General features: G+C 47.3%; 2 protein-coding genes and 1 long non-coding RNA gene across 3 annotated transcripts in view; 1 reads left to right on the plus strand and 2 right to left on the minus strand.

The window, feature by feature from the left end:
* Positions 1 to 19509, plus strand: part of LOC142583023 (glutamate-gated chloride channel-like) — a 24753-nt gene extending 5244 nt beyond the window's left edge. Inside the window, exons 4-9 of the mRNA XM_075693256.1 lie at positions 1166 to 1230; positions 4475 to 4698; positions 6626 to 6708; positions 14789 to 14923; positions 17104 to 17516; positions 18224 to 19509. Of these exons, the coding sequence (XP_075549371.1) occupies positions 1166 to 1230; positions 4475 to 4698; positions 6626 to 6708; positions 14789 to 14923; positions 17104 to 17516; positions 18224 to 18442 (1139 nt within the window). The 3' untranslated portion in view covers positions 18443 to 19509. The remainder of the gene's footprint in view (positions 1 to 1165; positions 1231 to 4474; positions 4699 to 6625; positions 6709 to 14788; positions 14924 to 17103; positions 17517 to 18223) is intronic.
* The window catches only part of LOC142583027 (uncharacterized), a 38775-nt gene that overhangs the window by 6470 nt on the left and 9099 nt on the right, over positions 1 to 23206 (minus strand). The gene's annotated exons all lie outside the window — the stretch shown is intronic.
* Positions 11541 to 13454, minus strand: LOC142583024 (uncharacterized). The gene has a single exon (XM_075693257.1). It carries the CDS (start codon positions 13348 to 13350, stop codon positions 12082 to 12084), a length of 1269 nt encoding a protein of 422 aa, XP_075549372.1. The 5' UTR covers positions 13351 to 13454; the 3' UTR covers positions 11541 to 12081.

The following is a 23206-nucleotide window of genomic DNA, read 5'->3' on the forward strand; positions in this document are numbered from 1 at the left end:
TCTCAGACTATGCAGAAAATCATATATTTCATTTTATGTGCCGCTTCCTTTTCTTTAATTGCAAATTAATGTCACACGTTTGGCAGCCAACTGCTAAATAGCTGTAATAATACGCTTCACCCATCATCATCGTTCATTCACACAGCAAGCTAACGTAGTGCAGAAGCCGGCGACGCACGGTACTTGTTGCCATTTAGAATAAATAAGTAAAGCAATTCAGCTTATTTGCCAAATTTCGTTCTTGAAAGTACGCGCTCAAGTTAATATCAATCAATCAATCAATCAATCAATCAATCAATCAATCAATCAATCAATCAATCACTCGCCGTCGTTGCTCAGTGGCTATGGTGTTGGGCTGCTGAGCACGAGGTCGCGGGATCGAATCCCGGCCACGGCGGCGGCATTTCGATGGGAGCGAAATGCGAAAACACCCGTGGTACTTAGATTTAGGTGCACGTTAAAGAACCCCAGGTGGTCGAAATTTCCGGAGTCCTCCACTACGGCGTGCCCCATAATCAGAAGGTGGTTTTGGCACGTAAACCCCCATAATTTAATTCAAATCAATCAATCAATCAATCAATCAATCAATCAATCAATCAATCAATCAATCAATCAATCAATCAATCAATCAATCAATCAATCAATCAATCGTTTTTTAATTCAGTCTTGAAAGGCGCATTGGATAACCTGTGTTAGCGCAAGTGCAGTACGTGTGGCAATTAAGAAACGAAGCCGCTATGCTCTCGACCGGTTGAATGCTCTCGAGAGTGAAGCGAACTTCACCTCTTGCCTTGTTCGGCTTTCTCACTCCAGCATATAGTGTGCGTCTCGACGCTTCACATATTATGCTGCAAGGGCAGGAATAATAAATCATATTTCAATTATATCCCTTTTCGTCCTTTGCCACTGTCCTCAGTGTCTCCCGTCACCTACATTATCACGAGAATCGGCCAGTCCGAAGCTGTGGGCTATGAGAGTGGGAATAAAATGAAGCGAAAAGAATCGCTGGAATTATGCCACTCTGTAGGGCGATAGCTAAAGCTCATACGCTCTAAGCGGTTTTAATTCTTCTGCCAACCAACTATTGGCTCGAACTCGGGCGCCGTCGCCTGAACACGGTTCTTTTCTTTTTCTCTTCCCCCCTAACCCTTACGTGATTCAAAAGGTCCTGTACGCGTCGAGGTGAGCATGTTCGTCCTCTACATACCCGAGGTGTCGGAAAACAATATGGTAAGCAAGATCTCGTTATGTTGCCTATGGTGCTACTTGTGGTGATGACGGTACCGTGGAGTCCCGCTTATAGGGGTGATGATGGTCAAGGAGGCCGTGAAAATAGTTGGTGTGGCACTCACCACAGCCGCCCCTCCAACCGCCCCCCCCCCAAAAAAACATATGAATAAAGAGAAATAGGGTCTCCGGGCCAGTGCAAATCAGCGCAGAGTCACTTCGTGGCATACATGGGCAGTCCGGTTTGTATCTCGCCATCTTCGGCAGACATCCTGGCGTCACCAGCAACTCACAGAAAACAAACCCATCGGCCGCCTCCGAAATCCGGTCCCTCGTCCATCGGCTAACTTCCGGCGCCACATAAAAGCAGATGCCGCTCTCTGAAAAGGTTCAATGGTGGCCTATAACGACGCGAGCTGCAAAGACAAAAAAGTGGTTACGTCCACCGTGGTGCCAGGGCACCCATCCGTAAGTGCCAGTTATGTGTACCGTCTGACAACTCCGGTCCCATCGGTCAGTGCTGAACTTTTGGCCCTACAAGAGAGAGAGAGAGAGAGAAACATTTATTTCGACCATCGAGGTCGTTGCTCTTGAGGTCGAGTGGGTGGTGTCCTGATTCCAGGACTCCACTGGCCATGGCTGCTCGACATACTTGCTGGACGAGAGCTTCCTGTCCCGCCAGGTTATCGCCGGTCAGCTGTACCCTCCCACCGCTCAAATGACGTGCTAGGCGTCTTTAAGTGTTGAGGTTGCCCCCGCACCCCCACGAGATGTCAAATAGTGTAGGGCGTGCGTCGCCGCAACTAAGGCAGATGACGCGATATGTTTGTGGGTACATTTTGCTGTATCTCTGTAGGTTTGGGAATGTGTTAGTCTGAATAAGCCTGAGAGCTACTGCCTCTTCAGTGCTGAACTTTCTGTGGGAGGGGGGGGGGGGGGGTACCCTGCGGTTGAGTCGCTGAATCTCGAGTCGGTCGCAGTAATTGGATGGCAGGGGCACGAAGGTAAAGGGTGGATATTGATGAGACGATTGGTTTTGCCCCGCTCGGCTGACTGGCGCTCGAGCTAAGGCGTTTGCCCTTTCGTTCCCCTCCAGTCCCGCGTGGCCCGGCGTCCACGTGATTTGATGGGATTCTTGCAGCCTCGGGTTGGCCCTACGAGGCGCAATAAACTTGGGGACAGCTGCTTCTTCGTCGCCGACATCGATCATAATAATACGCACTGACTCCCAGGGTGTCGGAACGAAATGTTTTTCGTTCTGGTTTTAGTTTCGTTCCACTGAAAAGAGTTCCGTTCTGGTTCTGCTCCAGAACGAAAAAAAAAAGTGATCCGCAATGGTTTATAATGGTTTCGGTTCGCATGCAAAATTTTTCAAAGCAAAGTAACGATAAAAGCATGGTGCTTATTTTTCTAAATAAGTGAATTATGAATTCTGAGGTCGTGCTCAGTGCCATGTGTCATGGCATTGAGCATGATCTCAGAAGCAGCACGTCATCGAGTGTACTCGCCGAAGTGCGAGACCGCTAGCTGTTCCGATAAAACGAACTTAAACTAACATAAACGAACGATGGAACCTCGGTAACGAAGCGTTGTGCCAGTAGAAAACGAAACGATAAGCGCTCCAGCGCACAAACCCTGGGTTTTGCTACGATGCCGATCTGCTAGCGCATCGAGCCGCAGGCTCAGATTAGTGGAGCACTTGACCGGCTATCACTCACACTACGTCTGCCTCAGGTATACGCGGTTATGCGGACGCTTAAGGTACGCGCTAATTCTTACGTTGCCCGACGTCGGTTGTTTCGGATTGCCGACTGTCTCCCTGAACCGAAAACCAATCAAAAGTATTTAGGTTTCACTTCGAAACAATAGTATAAGTAACGTTTCGGTTACGCTTTCGTTCTGGTCGAAAATATCGTTTTGTTTCGTCTTTCGTTTTCGTTCCGCTCCACCTCGGCTCCACCTCGGCCATAAAGGGGATTCGGAAGGTATACAATGCCCACCCTTTCGCAGACAAAATACACTGCGTGACTGCACGGGTGTTCGGTCAGCTTCGGGTCCAGGGTTCCACGGCGCGCTATTTCTACTAACATACAAGCTGACACCGCTACCCCACAGTGAGCTGCCACAAACTTTGAAAGCATCTTTCCCAAGTGATGCCAAGGGTGATTTTCTCCACCGCAAGGAGATTCTCCACCGCACCACGCGAGATTTAATCCCACCGCGTGGTTCAAACCTCCCAGGTGGCCTATCCCGCCAGGAGGAGGTGGTGTAGCGGAGACTCCGTGTGGGGATAGCACTCACCCCATAGGGTACCTGTGTCTGGCCACTACACCTCCGTGGACCATTTGGGGATAGCTGCATATATATTGCCCAGCTCAAGCGTCCGCGGCTACAATCAAACACCTGTTGTGGACATGCTCTGGCCTAAACCAGATACGACGGCACTACCTGCAAACAATGGGCCTTTATTCCACGAAACCACCAGACTATGATTCTTGGCTCTGTGGGACCAGTCGTCTTGCAATATTGATGTACATCGTTGAAACCGGTCACATTTGTATATTTATTTATTTATACAGCTGGGCAAACTATCGAAAAAATAATACCGCCTAGGAATACTACAGCGCCAGCAGTGGGATTCTTCTAGGCTACCTGCAATTTATGCTCTTTTGGTTACCCGCTCAATTTAGCAGGTTGTTTCAGAGGGCTAAATAAGAAGTCTTTTGGGACCTGTGTGGAAATATACTAAAAGGTATTAAGATGTTCTACATAGCACAGACTTTTGACCGGCAATGTATTGAGTGTACTTCTGTTCTGCATATTAAAGCAATAAATTACGTCATAAAACCTATAATATAATATCGGTTTATTGATATCTCTATTAAGCCCACAGATATTTTAATGAAATAGCGCATGATGTTCAATGGTATTTTTGATTTCCAGAATCTTTTTTAAAATTTAGCCAACTCCATTCTATGGCCATCGGGTACGCATATATATATATATATATATATATACCCTTAATAATCTTTTTTTTTTACAGCCTATGGCGTTGGTGTTGTTAGTGTCGGTAATGTTTCATACGCGTACACGGATCTGGACTAGTAAACCCTCCCTGTTCAAATGCAGATATATCTAGCTTTGCGCTTTGGTGTGTCCCTTTATATTTCGAAGTGTAGCAGTAGCGCAGCAGAAGCACTACTACGCGAGTAGTAGCTGTGATAACTACTCGCGGCACTCCTTCCAGGACTACACGATTCAGGCGTACTTCAGGCAGAGCTGGCTCGACCCGCGGCTGGCGTTCGACGACCGAGCCGGCGACGTCCAGTATGTCACCCTCTATGACGCCGAGAGGATCTGGACGCCAGACGCGTTCTTTTCCAACGAGAAAGAGGGCCACTTTCACAATGTGCCCCAGCCCAATTTATTCGTCCGCATCTTCCCGACGGGACGGGTTTTGTACAGCACGAGGTAGGTGCGACAACTCCTCTAAGATGGAGAAAAGAAAAAAAATCCTGTCATGTGCGTTTACATGTTCCGAGTAAGTTCAGTTGTTACGCGATCGAGTTCGAGGTGGTTCGTATAGTTAAATCAGCGGTGTTCTCAACAAGATGTGATGCCTATTCGACTTCGTGATTCCAGTGTTGTGCGTAGATCTGTCCGCGGACAATCACTGGCAGAGCGTTTGTCAAATTTCAACGGCCAACCATTGCCGGACCTCCGTCGTCGGCGAGCATTAGTAAAGGCTATCAAAACAAATTCCTGCATGAAAGTGGCCTTGATTTGAGACTTTGAATAGACTTCGTAGACTTCGCCGTGTCTTGTTTGTCGAGACCTCCTCTTCTTTGCCCTCTCATGTTACTCCCGTTCTTCTTTCCCAATACGTTGTTTTCCCCACCTCTTATGTTGTGCAGATCAAACATATGGCAGTAGCCCAATAACAAAGTTTTACTGGAACCAACTAAGAAAAACAGTGCACATCATTAAGTATCAAGGCGAATAGATCATGACTTACACATTCGAGGGTGCAATTCAAGTCGACCTCTCAGCTCTTACGTCATGATAAATGTATCTCTTTCTCTTTATCTCATAATTCTCAGTACTACATCTTTTAGCAAATCACAGGTCGTCCTTTTTAAATAAGCCCAATTCTATGCCACCATTCTTAGAGCTATTAGCTATTAACAAGGCATTAACAAGCACAGAAAGCTCTCTTATCTCTCTCTGTTATTTTGTTTTACACGCCTTCCAATAAATTTTTCTAACTAAAGATACAGAGAGCAAGGCAAACTACGAGATGTTACCTTCGTAATATTTTCGTTAACCACCATAAAAAGCGAAGTATAGTAGTACGCGTTAAAGGGGACAGGAAACAGGACGAAGGTTGGGCAGTAGGACACGGTAACTGTCCTTCTTTATATGTGGAGCTTTTGATTTCGGATCGCCAAGATGTCTCTCAGAAAGACCGCTAACTACTGTGCGGGAAAAACAGAAGGCCTAATAGACCGGAACCAACAAGGAAACCCAAAAATAACGTCATTATGTATTAATGCGTACTAATCATGATTTGAACCTTCGTAGCTGCATGTTTAGGAGAAAAATATTTACAAACTCATTTTTATTTCGAGTAAGACAAGCCAACTTAGAAGCAACTGCGTTTTATCAAACGTGTGTTTTATTCAGTGTTGTGACCTTTGTGCTTAAACGCCATCGGGCACTGTGATGTGAACACCGAATGAAGGAACTAAAGAATAAAGAAGGCATGCGATACCACAGCAGCACTACACTCCCGTTCGTTTTGTCGCACCCAGCATACGTTGGACCAGAAGGCGATTTACTACCGAAATTGTATTCTCGCAGGAATACGGATATTATTTTGTCGGCCCCGCAAATAAGCAATCAGTAGCTTTCCTTTCCCTCGTCAGCGATACATATACAGAGCTGATTCCGCGAACACTCTTCGAGTTACAACGGTCACTGGCACCACAGTCACCTGCGGTCGGGTTTGCGCCCAAATTGAGGTAGCAAAGATAAGAGGCGCTTTCCGATTGTACAATTTTTTTTAGTCGTTCTAGAATTGTAGGGCCCAACGGTGGTACTGTGACCAGCCTTTATTTTTTAGCATTTGGCGTAACTTTCGGCCCCTAATACTCGCTGTATCAGCGCAGCGGTGAACGTATGCCAATATGTGTAGGGGACATGCAATTCTCCATGCGGTGTTGCTTGTTGCTCAGCGTTCGCTTTCAAGCAGCCCGCTTAAGCCGCACAAAACAAGCAACGACGAAGCGAGGAACTCAAATGTACCAACTTCGCTGTGCCGTCGATTACGACGTTAGTGCGCTGAATTCGCGGTATACTGTTGACTATATGCGTTCAGTATTCGTTTCCATTCTACCAGACTCACGCTGAAGCTGTCGTGCCCGATGGATCTGAAGAGGTACCCCTTTGACGTGCAGGTGTGCTCAGTCATCATGCCAAGCTGTGAGTATACTGTCACATTTCCTGGCCCCCGATTGCCTATATGCTAGTTGGGTCTTACGCCCTCAATGTAGAAATGTTTTTCTGTAGGACGAGCTTTACACACGTGTGAGGTGACCCTGATCTCTAGCGACTGCCCTGTGAAAGCACGCTGTGAATGCGTGCACACATTCACCACGGCTAGCTTCCTCTCCTTTCTCCGTCTCATTCTATCATACTTCTATTCTACTCCCCCCCCCCCCTCCCCTTCAGTGTAGAGTAGCCAACCAGACGCGTTTCTGGTTAACATCCGTGCCTTCTCTGCTCCTTTTTAAAGAAGGCGAAAAGCTTTCCTTGGTGCTTTGGGAGGTTAGAACAATGACACCGACGCAAAAAGGAGTGCTCGCAGTGCGGGGCACGTTCTTGGGCAATGAAACTGCAGCGGTCCCAGCTTCTGGAGACGCACGTCCTGTTCACCTATACTACCGCCCGAGATGCACTGGTTGACGGTTCTGTTCTCCACGGAATTGCGCAATTAAACGAGAATGGCTAACTAAATATCCTCACGTATACATGTCGTCAAGCACATCGTTCCTTTATAAAGCTAACATCTTTCTTGAAGCGTTCGGTTATTCGTTTACGTTGACAGTCATCGTCGTCGATGGTTTCTGCACAAATTTTGGTTCTCTCTTTATCTCCTTCTCTCTCTCTCTCTCTCAGTCATCGGTGTTCTAGTATCGTTTTGTTTATGCCTGTTGCACAAGGGGGATATGTTGCCTTAACAATGCACATAAATTTCCCACAATATTAGGTATAATAATCAAATCGTCACCGACGCACACAAAGTCGTGTACGAAGGGCGCTTGTCGGAGTGAAACTTAAAAAGAGAAATAAGTTGATAAACACAGGAAGTATACTAAGCGTCTGCCACAATTTATGCGCATATACAGATTGACGACCTTCGCATGCAAAACGTTCTTATTGCACTTTGGGATTTATTTCGTGTCACTGCGAAGTTGTACCTTGAAATAACTTACAATTAAGTTCGCATTATACGTCTGCCGGCCCGATGTAGTGTACTATAAACAATTTTATTTTCTCAAGGTGAAATTCTTTAAATATTCCATTACTTCCTGAAACTGATGAATCGTGGGTACGACATTTTGTGAGATCGCGAAGACGATCGGCACCGGCCATCCGCCTTGATTGAAGAGAACCACTAAGTCAATTTAAACGGGTTATATGTTTCGCTTTCAGAACTCTATTTTCGTTTCGTTGGCCGATAAAGAAATTATAATCAGATGAGAAAATGAATGCGAGGAAAATAATGAATACAGAGATTTGAAGGTATGCATTACCAGTCTAAAGTGATTTAGGGCCGCTCTTTAGGGTCTCTTAATGTAAGGTTTGTCGAGTTACAATGTCGCTGCACTTTGTGGCATCTGCTTTACGCTGTGCGATGACCGCGCTATAATTTCGGTAGAGACGTGATGTGTGCGGTTACCGGTGAAAGGAAGCACCCCGGTGTAGGCGGTTTGACCGTGACTTCAGCGCTGCTATCACGCGGCTTGATAAAAAAGCGCTGACGTCTGCATTCAGGCTTTTTAACGCGATAGCGTTAAGGAGCTCGTGTCGCAGAAAAGCCGGTGTCGTCGGCGTCGGTGTCGGCGTCGGTGTCCGCGGCGTTGGCCGTGAGCGATAAATCACGGCAGGCACTTCATAAATAAAAAGCAACTTCCAAGATGGGCTGGGTGGGAATCGAACCAGGGTCTCCGGAGTGTGAGACGGAGACGTTACCACTGAGCCACGAGTTTTTTTTTTTCTTTATTGCCTCGCTTTTCACAGAGTTTACGAGATTAGAAGAACAGATTAACAAGATAATAGTACCGAGAACCGTCAGCTGTTTGCTGACTACAAGCCATCAGTATTTCGGCATCTGCAACAACATTTCTAATCTTGGAACCCACTCTGGTACATACGACTGCACCTTCTGCACTTCGACAACACCGATTCGCAAAAATATTCGCGAACCGGTCTAGCGTCAATATCCGCATTGTGCACAGCAGTCCGAGTTCGCCATATACTGTGCAGGCCCAGGAGCATAACCAGATCGAAAGGCACACCATCGTCGTTTTCGACCGTGAGATAACGGATTCCGTGCGGACTTAATGGCAACTCTTTTTTCAAGGTTCTCTGTAAGATGTCCCAGAAGAACACTCCACCCCAGCAATCTAAAAACACATGCTCAATTGTCTCTGGTCTTTTGCATAACAAACAATGAGTACCCCACGGAACAAATAAACCCTTTTCTTCTAACCATGTTTTAACAGGTAAGGTTCCTGTGTGCAGCTTAAAAAAAAAAGGTTTTAACCCCTGGCGCAACTGGCATTTTTTTAACGCGTTTCAAAACATCTTTTCCTTTGCCTGCACAGTATAATTCACGGTACAATGGCACAGGAAATAACACATCCACAAGGTCCTTGTACAGTTTTTTGCGTGACACATCTGTCAAATATTGCAAAAAAAAAAACGCACCGATAAGAAGCGGAAAGATGACACCACTTCTTTTAGATATCCTCGTACTGGTCCTTGCTGACACACCGAAGACACAACAAACTCTGGTAGCACTTTACCCAGCCTCAGTTGAATCATAGTTCTGAGAAAGGTATGATCTACATCTCTGAGAAAAACAAATCGACTGACGAGTTGTCTCACATACAGATGCACTAGACCAAGCCCACCATCACTCCCTCTTTTAAACAGATTTGTTCGGCTCGTTTTTTCCCATAGAGAGTTCCAGATAAAGATCGCGAACACTCTGTGCATTTTTTGTACATTTAACCTGCTGCAATGCAAAACTTGCATTACATACCATAGCTTGCTTACAAGAAATAGGTTGCACGTCGTGGCCCGTGCGAAAATCAACTTATCCCATCCTTTCCACTTTTGTGCATTTTCACGTAACACCTCTGTTTGTTTTTTCCAATAAGGCTCATTATCAGAGTAGTACTGTAGGGGTGCTCCTAAGTATTTTGTCGGTGTTTCTTGCCATTTAATGTTCAAAAACATCCTTGGTGCGACGTCCCATTCCCCATGCCAGAACCCAACGCACTTGTCCCAGTTTACTGCACTACCACTTGCTTGACAGAAACTTTTAACAGCATTGACGGTATGCATTATACTTTCATGATCAGCACAGAAAACTGCAATGTCATCAGCGTAAGCAAGAAGGCTTACCTCGGTTTGATGTAACTGAAATCCACGTATCAAGTTGTTCCTAATTACGCTTAGACAAAAGGGCTCAATATATATGCAAAAAAGAAGCGGAGATAATGGGCACCCTTGTCTGACCGAGCGCTGTACTGGTATGTATTCACCTACTGATTTGTTTATTATCAATCTCGTCGTACATCCGGCGTAAGCCATCCGCACACCTTCGCTGATAACATTGCCTACATTCACATATTCAAGCATACATAGAAGCAGATCGTGCGGCACGCGGTCGAATGCCTTCTCAAGGTCAACCTGCAGCATAGCGACACTTAGTTGCATTGCGTCACAGCATTCAAGGATCGATCGTGCTATGTGTATATTTGTCATAATTGTCCTTCCTTTTATTCCGCACGTTTGATGTGGACCGACTAAATCTTTCATTACGGTCTGCAACCTGCTAGCCAACACTTTCATTAATATTTTATAGTCTATATTTGTCAGGCTAATCGGCCTGTACGATGTGACGTTACGTAATTTGATTGGGTCTTCAGTTTTTGGTATTAGGACCGTGTGTGCTGACAAAAAGGACGGCGGTAGATGTTTGTTCGCGTAAGCCTCGTTGTATACTTCAGTCAAAACAGGTGCGATAACACCCTTAAACGCCTTGTACAATGCAGCGCTTAAGCCATCCGGTCCCGGTGATTTGCCATTATTTAAATGGTCAATCGCATTTTTAACTTCCTCTACTGTTATGGGCACTTCTAATACTTCCTTAGTTTCATCATCTAATGTTGGCATCAATGACATGAAGTCTTTTTTAAATCTATCAGTGTCAACTTTGCTACGAGAAAACAATACTTTGTAATATTCCAAAAAACAACTTGCTATTGTTTCTTTGTTGGTAGACAGTAACCCATTATGTTCTATTTCTGTTATTGCATTTTGGGAAGCATATTTCTTTTCGATTCCCAAGGCACGTTTTGTCGGCATTTCTCCTGTGCTCCATTTTTCAGCTCTGGCTCGAATCAATGCTCCATTGTATCGCTCTTGGTCTATCAGCTCAAGTTTTTGCTTTATGCTTTTTATGTCTTCTAAGAAATGACCGGGTTGTATACTTTCAGCTTCCAATAATTGCTTCAGATTCAATCTAAGACGGGACTCGAGTTCTTTTTTCGCGTGACTTAAGACACTGGCCCGTTCAAGTGCTTTCAATTTAATTGTTTGCTTACAAACTTCCCATTTATGTGCCCAACTATCTAAGTTTTGAGTTTTTGTTTTATCTATAGCCTTGAGTAACTGCTCACAAAACTCGTCGTCTTTCAGCAAGTTTGCATTAAATTTCCAAAGATCCCAGGAAATTTTTTTGCTATTTGTTTTTTCCTTTCCAACACGGAAAGAAACCAAACAATGATCACTAAATGCAACAGGTATGACTCGATAATCTCGACACGACTGAATAAGTTCAGCCGACACGTACACTCTGTCAAGTCTAGCATGGCTCGCACCCTGAAAGTGGGTAAAGGTGACCGCTTTTCCACCGCAAAGACATTCACCTACGTCTTCTAGATTAAATTCTGCAATCAAGTCTTTCAAAACAGCAGTACTTGCATCATTGTGTTTCCCACTGGTTTTGCCACGTTCCGTACAGACACAATTGAAATCTCCCGCCAGGATTAATCTACGCTCGCATTTCACGTACGTCTCCATTTCTTCAAAAAAAAGCTTTCGCTCTTGAGCCTGAGTTGGTGCATAAAGACAAATTACTGGCCAATTTTCTGTTGACAGGGAAAAGTCAGATACAATGAAACGGCCTGACTCACAGGTAGTCACCGACTGCACTACAGCACCAAGACTCTGCCGAATTAACAAAATGCACCCCGAAGACCTCCCCACCGCATGGGCAACACACACGTTATAGCGTCTCGTGAAAGGACGCACCATACGCTCTGTCTGATCCTCTCTCTCTACTTTGGTCTCCTGAATGGCTACAATATCAAAATCGTGCTCCGTTACGAGGCGGTAAAGTTGGTTTTGCCGCCTGTTGGCACTAAGCCCTCGGACGTTAAGTGTTGCAATATTTATCGACCTCTCTAAGGACTCCATATTGGCGAGTGACACCAGACCGAGCCTACGGCGCTCCCCTCACAGACCTTGCCTTGTAGCAACACACAGTCCAGTCGACGCTCAGGGCGTCGACTTGACGCCGCCGCGTGTAAGCGACGCCGACCGCTGATGGCTGGTGGCCACCCGAGGCTTTTTGGTTCCAGGCTCGGTCCCACGCCTCTCCGTTGCTCGTAGCCGGGTGTCTTGAGATGCCGTGCTTGCTTTGCTGAGTCGGCGCTTCGTAGGTGTTGCCTCGGCGTCCATTGCAGCCTCATCCGTCGAATCACTGTCCTCGAGCGTCGCAACGACCTCGCTTACTGCGGTCTTGAGTTCAGCTGTTTTCTCACCACTCCCGGACGCACTTAGTGGCAGCTGCTTTCCTAAAGAGTGGGTTTCAGAAGGGCGCTCTGCCGAACCTTCTTCGTACTTTCCCGTAGAAGTGTCTTCCAGAGTGGCGTCTGCTGCCCGAGCGTCTGCAGCCTTGTTCTCTTGCGCACTTGCTGAGCTGGTGGACGCCGCCACTGCGGCCGCGTCGCTGATAGACGCCACCATCCCAGCCACGCTCTCCGCTTCTTCTTCGTCCATGAGCATCTCGCTCCGGTCTGCTTCACCGCCTGCGCTTGCAACTCTGGCATACGAGCGAGTACAATTAGCCTGCTCGTGCCCGAACGCTCGGCAAGCAGCACACCTGGGCACTCGGCATTCACGTCGTATGTGTCCAGTGTTGTGACAACGAAGGCATAACGGGGCACGTCCAGGCACAACCACTAGCGCAGTGCCGCTACCAAGACGCATCTGATGTGGGATGCGGTCTGGTGTGACACCATCGCGCAGCAGAAGACGCACTAGACGAGTCGTTGACTCGGCGCCCTCAAAGTTCTCGGCCTTCCACCGGTCACTGATGACTTCCTTTATCTCGCCATACTCTCGGAAGGCTCGTCGAATGGTCTCAGAGGTGACGTCGAACGCGACCCAATGTAGCTTAATCCTGAGTTCTTGCCTCGCAGGATCAATGACGAGGCATGTCCGGTTCTTCACCAGTAGTGGTCCGGCGTCTAGCAGCGTCTGCTTTGCCTCATCTGTCTTCATGTTCAGCAGCCACACGTGCGACATTTGGTATGCACCAATTCCGCCTACTTGCTGAATTACTCCAGCATCCTTCAAGGGCTTCCGGAAGTCGTCGATTCTATAAGGCCGTCCAGTGACGTCGCAGTGCAATACAACTGCGCGCCTTTGTCCTTCACCTGTTGGTAACGGCGGCAAGATGACACGGTAATCCTTGGGCAACGCGGAACACGGGGTACCACGGCCAACGTCGGCCGCTTTCGCAGCTCTCGAGGAGCCCTCCATTCTGCGTCCGTACTGCACGGCGTCCAGAAGCAGAATGACTGAGCCACGAGTTCGATGCTTCAAAGCGGTACAAAAGCGCCTCTAGTGAACGCGGTGTTGCCTTAGAAACGAGCTGTTTCTAAGGGGGCTCAGGCGTGCGTCGCTTGCTCAGACGCACATTTCATTGTCGCGCCGAACGCTGCGTTGCTCGACGCTCACCGCGTCCGATGCGGGGCGCGTAGTCGCTGCGCCGTAGCCCATTGTCTTACACCCCTTGGCGGGTCGACGGGAACGCTGTCGCGTTCCACTCTTGAAGGCGAAGCTTAAGCGTCCTCCAATTTTATTACAGCTGATTGAGCGGGGCTAGAAGGTGCATCCTTTTGGCTTCGTCGCTTTTGCTGCCAAACTCACTGCGTGTCTCCAGGAGACCTTCTAAGTCTCCACGCGTGGGCCACGAATGTGCGTCGATATCGTGATAGGCGCACAACGGTGGCGGTGCTTTTTCGCTCTACTGTCGCATGTATTTCGCGCTCCTTATCGGATGTTGGTGTGGCGCCGAGGAAAGGTACTCGCTTATCATCCTGAAGCTCCGGGTTCGATTCCTCGTATGGGCTTGGTTTCCCAAATTTTCTTTACGCGTTCAACGTACTGAGGCTACATCCACAGACCAAAGTGGGGTAGTGTAGCAAACGATTTTCCTCCGTATGTGCACACGCTCTATCTTTCGTGTTGTAGCATCATTCATCATCCTCAGCTTATTTATGCCTACTGCAGCACGAAGGCCTCTCCCAGAGATCTCCGGATGGCAGTGTCTTGAGCCAGCTCAGCTTACCTTACGGCTGCAAAATTAAAAAAAGAAATTCATCACGCCAACTTTTATTCTCCGCCGTCCTCGACTGCGCTTCCCTAATTCTCTCGGCACCCATTCTGTAATTCTAATAGACCAACGGTCACCAGCCCTGCGTATTACATGCAATGATTGCTGTGGCATTAAAAGATATCAAACAGCTATGGTGTTTCTTGCATGCGGCTTGCCCGCCGCGTTTTGGAAGAATATGCATTCGCGATACGTACGCTTCAATCTTGCGCGGCGTGTAATTATCGCCAAGAACTCGATAGACCAGCCACTGGCGCGAGCCCCTGTACGGGCTCGGTTATTATTAAACTTAACGTCCAGAAACAGCACAGTGGGTTATGAATCGCGAGGGACGCCGAAGTGGACGACTCCGGATAAATTTTGAACAGCTGGAGTCCTTAACGCGCACGACCTTTTATCTGCATTCCGCCTCTGTCGGGATGTGGTCGTTAAGGTCTGAAACTAAACCCGCTCACCATGCGAAAGTTCTAAGGCCTAAGCGAGGAGGTAAAGCTTCCGTCTCTTGAATTAAACCTTAGTAAATTTAATGAGTGTACTTTCTTGATTAGCAACGGTTAATGCGTTTGGGTTCTTGCACGGCAGACAAATACACGACGGAGGACATTGTGTTCGCCTTCATACTGCACCAGCCTGTGAGCTTCTACGACGGCCTTCTCATCAGGAACTACAAACTGACTAGCCACGTGCTGGGAAGTTGCAAGAGTCGAACGATCACAGGTACGTGGCATTTATTTGGCACGTTCATTGGGTGCAGCAGTGTTGGTTTGATCGTCTGCTCCCGACACTCCCGTTGTAGGCATTTTCTTGGCAAGTTTATTAGAATGTTCTCCCACCTGCCGCCATGGTCAAGAGCTGTGTTGCCTATTACGTCGAGACTAAAAAGAAAAAAAAATAATAATACGAGCTTCACCACCTCGGAGGCCGAACTCGTGCGCATCTAGGCCAGGTAACATGTGAACCCCCCCCCCCCCCCGCCCATTATTAAAAAAACCAGAAAAGAATGATTTTTCACATTTTGCGAGGAAAGCTTATTGCTGGAGGCTGCTTGCTTGCTAGTTTAATGGATGGATGGATGGATGGAAAAACTTTATTTTCGTCAGAACGCATGTGCGGACGATTCCGTGCTAGATGGCCATCAGCTCATGGCTGACGGTGACCTGGGTGGCCCACTCCACGGCCCTGGTCTGGTCGACCGGGTCTGAGCTGGCCAACACGGCCTCCTACTGCTCGAGAGAAGGATCACGCATAATATCCGCCGGTGGCGGCGCTATGCTACAGCTTCATAATATGTGGTCATAGGTGGCCAGTTCCTGGCACCATTTGCATTCCGGCTGAACGTCCGGGTAGATATTGTTTAACACGTATGGGGGGTTATAGAACGATCTCGTCTGAAATCTTCGCCAGACGCTTTCCTGCGCCTTCACCCATTGCTTGCCCGGGGGCGGGTAAATCCTCCGCTCAAGTTTGTAGTGGTTAGTAATGTCATGAAAGGACACCAGCCCATCTCTCGTAACACAGCCAATTTCGGATGGCTGTGTTAGAGTCGCTGAAAATCAGGTCAGCTTTAGTATTACCTATAGCTAGCGCTATCGCCGCCTCCTCTGCAGTTTCTGAGTTTAAACTTTAAAGCCCTGCTTAATGACAGAGAGAGAAAGAGAGAGAGAAGTGCTGATGTTTCTTTTTTTGTGAGCAACAGTGCAGATTTTTACTTTGTTGGGAAGCTAAGACACTAAAGTGACCGAAATACCGAGAACAATTCAATGTATTGAATACGAGCTTCTCCATATCAGTGAGTGGCCACATGTGGAGCTGCTTACAGGCGCAGTTACGCGAAACAAAGGCGTATTTTTTGACCTAACTATACTTTATCTACATGTCTCAAAACACGGCACCACGGATCGAATGGACTATTATGCATATAAGCACGAGTGCTGTTGAATTGCGGCATTTCACGTGTAGTTACTGATTTTTATTCCTCAGTAACATTCAGTTACGCTGCGCGGCCCGTTAAAATGGACGAGAAGTGGCGCCATGAGACGCGTGAACGGTAATTTTGGGGTTGGAATACCCGCTACAGGTCGTGCTACAACTCCGAACACGAGCACAGTGGACCGGTATGCTTTCAACCTACATAACGTTTAGCAAGCTGCACGAAGAAGGAACGCTGGTAGACAGCTTCACGAACAAGCTCGAACGGACTTCTCACTGGGCAGCACACCTAGCACAATGCGGACGAAATTTTGTACCTATTAACCACTACAGAGTTTCGGGATGTAAAGGAATCTTGAAAAAAGAAATCCACCTAGTATAAGGAAAGCGGTTTATAATACACTACACATCACTGTTGAAGTTCCTGCATGACAGGAAACTAGACAAGCGGCTCTAGCAGGGCCACCGTCTAATGTACATTAGCACTGACCACTTTCATCATCATCATCATCATCATACTATCACTCCCCGGTTCCTTTTTTTTTCCTGTATATACAAAGCAGCAGACTCGAGTGCACTAGCTCAGGTCGACCTCCCTGCCTTTCCTATAAATAAAATCTCTCTTTCACATTAGGCGACAGAAGAATAATTGAAAGGGTGCACTTGACACCAAGTGTGTCCTGTCACATCTGTTTATGACCTCGTCCGCATCGCGCTACGCCCGCTATTCGTAATGGATGGCGAGTAAGCCCAAATGGCCACCCTATAGTGAAGTATATTCCCACTGGAAACAAGATCTTCAAGCATCATCCAAATTTCAAAATTTGATCACACGCTTGATGACCTTAAGATAGGGATGCCTTATCGATGAGAAGCATACCGAGTGATTGTGCTTCGGAATGAAGGAAGGCAACAGCCTCTGCTCCTCGTGAGGGACAGAGACGCCCGTCAGTCGAGCTTCCTCGCAGGTGACTACTCCTGCCTGCGCGTGGAGATCTGGTTCCAGCGTCTATCGCGCAGCTTCGACGTGCTGGTGTTCATCCCGTGCGCCATGTACGTGCTGCTGTCCTGGATCCCGCTCTGGCTGGACAACACCGGTGCAGCCACGCGAACGCGCCTGGCGGTTCCCGCTTTGGTGCTGGTCGCCATGGGCTCGACGGTGTCTAGACTCCGGGAGTCCGTGTTCCCTCGCACCAGCTACACCATGGCCGTGGACGTGTGGACCGCAGTGACATTCGCCTTCGTGATCGCCCTCTGGATCGACGTGGCGATCGTCGAGCTCATCGTTCGCTGTCGTCAAGGCGGGACCGGGAAGACGGCGGCGCTGGTGCCCAAGACCGATGACAAAAACTTCGGTGAAGCGGATGCCCTCGAACTTGTGGTTAGCGGAACGCTAGTTTTGTTTTACTGTATTTTTTTTAATGCACGGAATGCCTAAGGCAATTTCGAGGATGCGCTGGAGCGCCGGCATCGTTGACCTGTAGGAGTTTCTTAACCGCAATAACCGGTTCATGGTGTTCCGAGTGTTTCGTTCGCGTGAAGATAGTCTTGTATACCGTTCAGGGTTTCAAAAACGCGTTATCAGAGCGTAACAACGTGCAAATGTGCGAATAATGATCGAACTACAGCTCGAGGCGGCAGCGTCCGTGAATCGATAGTATAGAACTGTTTGTAAAGTGACATAGTTGGTTAGTTTGAACCGAGCTTTCGCCGTCTTACGCTTATCATTAAATGTCGCTGATATTACACAGTTTAACGTACGTGTCGCCCAAAATGACCAGTCCGTCGCTTTTCAGAGACAGGATGTGTAGAACTTTACTCCACTTATCGAGAATCGACTCCTGAACCCTTCAATTTCGAGAACGCTGCTGTGCAAGCTACTGAGATAGGAGATTCGACAGTCAATGGGCTTTTTATTATTCCACTGCAAGCGTCAGTCGAATGGCCTGCGGCAACAAGACATTATTCTCGCTACGTAGGGCGCCTTTCTATAGAAACTACATAGAAACTATACAGCAAGAAAGCGTACAAAGTTTCTACAAACTATAAAGTTTCTTTAGCAAATTTTCGTCACACCTATCGTTGCAGGAAGATGCGAAGAGTGGCGCGAAGAACGGGCCAGCGCGGCACAACGACCAAAGAACCTGGCAGACCCCTGTCCGGAACTGGCTGAAGGCGCCGCGATCGACTGCAGACAAAGTGGACCTCGCCTCTCGCATTGTGTTTCCGGTCGCGTTCTTGCTTTTCGTGGTGATCTACATCCGGAACTACGCGGTCAAGGCGGACGCTCACGAGGACTGGATCTGACACCGCGCGACACGCTGGTGGAACCTGCGCGAACCGGCGGCGGTGCTTGCCATCCGTTCATAGCACGCTGGCAGAGTGATCCGCCGGCTTCAGTATAGAGCGCACGCCTTGTAACTGCGCACCTGGAGCGAGCTTTAGACTGAGACCACAAACGCTGCTGAGAGGCTGCCCTTGTACACTCAGCTGCATGTACGGAATGCTTCTGCATTATTTCTTCAGACACTGCTGACAAACACCTTTCTCTAAGTGGGTCGTTACTTTTCTCTTGTGATGAAAAAAAAAAGGGGGGGGGATAAATAAAGATATGAACAGTTACTACCACTGAGGGTTGCCAGAATGCTTTCTTTCCTTAGTTCGCGCATGCGCAATGTGTACTTGCTTGTCACGTCGCAATGACGACAAGCAGGCAGGAGACAGACCCCCGAAAACACACGTAATCAGTGACCGGCCGAGAATGGAGGTGAAAAAAGAAAGGCGTGCTACGCTTCTTCAGTGTTTAACCGGCGGTCTTACGGATGTCGCAGGCACGGAAAGTGGATTCACCAGTGGTTCAAAAAAAAAAAGCAAAGAAAAGAAAAGAAACGTGCTGCTATCACGCATATTAGTCGCTATTATCGGCAGGCTTGAGCATAACGAAGACAGCTCACGGCAAATAACGCACCGCTCCACGGGGGTTTTAAGAGCGTCTGAGTATGGAGGAGGAGTGGAGGCGCCTCCGCCTCCCTGTTTCCGCGCTAGCTTGCTGTGACGTCCCTGATTTTGACAACGTCTGTTCCGACCGAATGAATTTCTTGTCGTTATATATGGATGCATTACGTCCTAAATATGGCAAATACTTAGCAACTTTCTGGAACGTTTACTAAACCACAGCGGTCTAAATACAAGAAAATTCTTTGAAATCCATGACGCCGCGCTGATATACCTACCAGCTCTGGACTTTTGGCGTGAAGTTAGACATAAATAAAACGGAAACGTTGACCCTCCTTTTTTCCCTTCTAGTACTCAGCATACTGCCATGAAATTAACGAAAATAAAGTTCTGGATATTATTTTTTTAGACGAAGCTGATTTGTTGTTTCTCTTTTGCGTCGTCCCTTTAGCTTCCAGAGCGGGAGACAGATTAGTTGTTGAAATTGTTAAAAGATGTCCGTGACCGGGAAGTACCGGACGCACAACCTAAAAAGAAAGGGCACGCGAGCTTGATAGATGGCAATTATCGTTGGGGGACAAGATACGCCTCAAAGGGCGCAAACCTTTTTTTTTTTTAGAGTGTACGTTTACGAGTATTCCGCGCAGCTTATTTCGAGTGCAGAAAGTAAACACCCAATTTACTCTTCTGGAATGTGCTGCAGACGTTTCAAAGCTACGGCTTGGTTAGGCGGGTTGACTGAAGCGCGCTTACTGCAACGGTTGCGAAAGGAGTGGTGGCCACAACGTTTACCTCGTCTCGCAAGCAACGTAAACGTGGCCCGTTCGTCGTTTCTACGCCCGCTGCATCTCCAGTTCGTCCGAAAGTGGGACGTGCAGTGGACACCCGTAAGTCCTTCGCGCTACGGAGATGTAGCTGAAGTGGTCTTAACTTACATGTTGCCGTACTCCGTCAAGCTCGTATTTGCGTTCTTGTTTTTTTTTCAGCTTGCATGCTCGTTTAGAAGGCCCATATATTTCCAAAATTGTTTCTCACATCTGTCGACGCATGGCCTCGAGCTCGAGGCAAGGGGTGTCGGCTTGGAAAGGAAGAAATAACAAATACATAAATGAAGAAGTAAAATGAAAGCGGCAGCGTGCAACCGTGGCGGCGCCTTTCTTATATAAATTCATTGCTCCACAGCCTCCGGAAGTGTATTCTTTTACAAGACCAATTCTTGAACTAGCTAAATTGCTTCATTTTGGTTTATATTTGAGGTGAAGTTTCTAGTTTCATATGTTTACTGCGCTTTTAAAAATCTTAAAGCGTGTGTGCAGCTGAAGTGATCCTAATAAAAGACAACCCCCAAGTCTTTGATTAGCCTCCTCTCGTTCCAGTTTGTGGTAATCGCTCGATGCTTGTAACACTACATGAATTTAACAGTGCGCTGACAAACAAAATGACAGGGTGATGGCGCCGTATATCAACGTGGGTTCCGTTATTCAGTATCTGTTTGTGGTGGTGTCGGAATTCACGCTACTGTGCATCAACGTCCCTGCCGACTAGCCAGACAACCGGTCTCTTTAATCGTGACCTGCTGCGTCTTTATGACTTAGACTTTGATAGACCTAGCAAAACAAGTCCTTCTGCCAAAGCGACTGTCTGTAGGTGCTACGGTGGCCTCGTGCTATCCCAGATTCCACCTCATCCACTTTTGTTCAGCAGCACCTAGGCTGCGAGGTCTAATTAAGTGGCATAATTTAAGGCTGCATTAATAAAATAACGCCAGTGAAGCCCCCTTATCCTCTACTTCTTTCCTCCTTCTCGCAGCATTTCGCCCATTTCAACGCATTTATTCCACTATCATCCGGCTATGCGTGTAATGTGCACATCGGCAGAAAGCAGCACGTATTTCTTCGGAACGTTTTAGCGGCATCTCAATCAGTTCGGACGATAGCTGCTTTCATTATTGCATGTTTAAGTAGACGAACACCAAAATAATAGCTACAAAATCTCGGTTCCCGTGCGAGGAACGCTAAAGGCATGCACAGAGTGTAGTCTATTCCAGCGTAGTAGCCAAGAAAGCCCATCGAATTATCATAAACATTGATCCAGAACGCATACTCAGAAGGTCACTGGCATGATATTTCCAGCAGTGGCGATCACACCACTTAGTGTGGAAACGGAACATTTCGGGATGTATTCTGTGTAGCATTGCAACCATGTTGCAACGTTACATAGAGTTGTTACCGTTTTATCGGTACCGTCAGCAGCTCTTCCAAATGGTACGCGCACGTCTGGACATGAAAGAGGTGGTAATGGGAAGGACAGAGCAGTAAGGCTACGCTACAACATTTTACTAAGCCGTCGCCTCACAGCGATTTGAAGAATGCAACATGCATAGAGTTAGTATTGGTTATATTGACTCCATCTCAACACGGTTTGGCTTCATCCCATCTGGCATTGACCATGCAGCATGAACTATCTATTCGTTCAGTGTGTTTATCCTTGGTGCTTATTATACTTGCTTTTATGAAGGCAAGTACAAAAGTTTCCCGTTCAGAAAGCTATCAAGACGCTCTAGAATGTAGCAATCGCCATACAATACCAAAGTGAGGTGGCAGCGAAAAGCTAACATGGTTTTCAAAACACATTCCATCGAACGTTCGAAAAGGTACCTGAAAGGTGTTGGCTGCAGAGATATTTAAGAATCAATTGCAGATTCTGTTGCGGAAGTTGCAGAAAGTTGCAGAAGCAGCCTGAAAGCCCACTATACCACTTTGGGTACTCCGCGAAGAAACCTGTGAGGTTTTAGGACAGACATCTGGGACTTGGTTAGGAGTGTTTTGGCGTACAGTCAGGCACGAACTTTTGTGGATGACTACGAAAGATAAAACGCTGAATTTCGCCATAGTCCATGCACGCAACTTCTAAAGGAGAAGAGCCTAAACATTTGCTCGGGCAAGGAACGCAGTTCACCACTCAGTTCCTGGCTTTTAAGTATGAAGGCGACGAAGTTCGGCGCTTTCTGCGTTGGAGCTGTCCGCAGGCTTTCGCCCCGATTGTATACACCGTAGATCGGGGTATAACTTGAAGCACCGGTGTGTTACGCGAGGCATGTCGCCTTTTCGGCACACGGCCGTTTGTGCATTCAGGCCGTGACCTAATAGCAAGAGGGCTCAACCACCGAGCAACCTAAACCGCCGAGAGAATTCACCGAATTTGTGTTCATCGCGCGAACATGGCGATCCATGGAGAATTTTCTGGAGGCTTCTAGAACGACGGCCATGTTTGCGCTCCTTCACACATGGCCGCCGAGAATAGATCCACGAGCGGGACTCCGAGGGCACGCGATAGCGGGAAGCGAGAGGGCGCTAGAACATATGAAAAAAGCCAAAGGTAATAAATGCCGCGGTAGCGGTTGTTGGGACCGGAGTGCGAGAAGAAGGTTTATTTCCGAAAAGAGCACAAGGGGTCCTAAGTGCAGCTCCCCCGACGAAATCCGCTGACTGACGCGGGAGACACAAGATGATGTCTTCGTACAAAGCTTGTAGTCCTTATAGTATAATTACACAGCGTCAAATACGACAAAGGGGACTTATTTTTTATTAATTTCTTCGGCATCTGTATGTTTGTTTGCCAATCCTTATATAACCTCTTAGGGCCTATCTTCATCATCCGTCGCTTCTCTATGTGGGCTATGGGGGAATGCCAATTATAGCTAATTTATCTGGTTCGGATGCGGCAGGATGACATTACGGCGGATCATGCTACAACAGCTAAGTGGGGACTTTAGCTACAGGATCAAAACAGATGATGCGACAGGAAATGGAGCAAGTGAAAGTATAACAAATGTGGTATACAAAAGGAAACGACTTATATACAACTTAGATGCGAAATAAGCAAGTTAAGATATGGTTGAAAAACAAAGTCACTAGACTACGGGTTTCACCCTTGTAGGACCCTGGGGGAAAAGGAAGAATATTCAAAGCAATTTTTTCGTACAAATAATTTTTCGTATAAAGTTAGTGTAAAGGCTTAGGTGTGTTGCATCCTGCAGAAATTGAAGTCACTTGAGAGATGCTGATCTAAACAATGCGCGTCGATTGACTTGAAGTTTTACAGTGGCAGGTACGC

This window comes from Dermacentor variabilis, chromosome 5, assembly GCF_050947875.1.
Source record: "Dermacentor variabilis isolate Ectoservices chromosome 5, ASM5094787v1, whole genome shotgun sequence".
NCBI classification, from domain to species: domain Eukaryota; kingdom Metazoa; phylum Arthropoda; class Arachnida; order Ixodida; family Ixodidae; genus Dermacentor; species Dermacentor variabilis.

What these genes read in the sequence shown, in the direction of transcription:
- LOC142583024 (XM_075693257.1), bottom strand. Translation starts at nt 13,350, where the DNA reads ATGGAGGGCTCCTCGAGAGCTGCGAAAGCGGCCGACGTTGGCCGTGGT.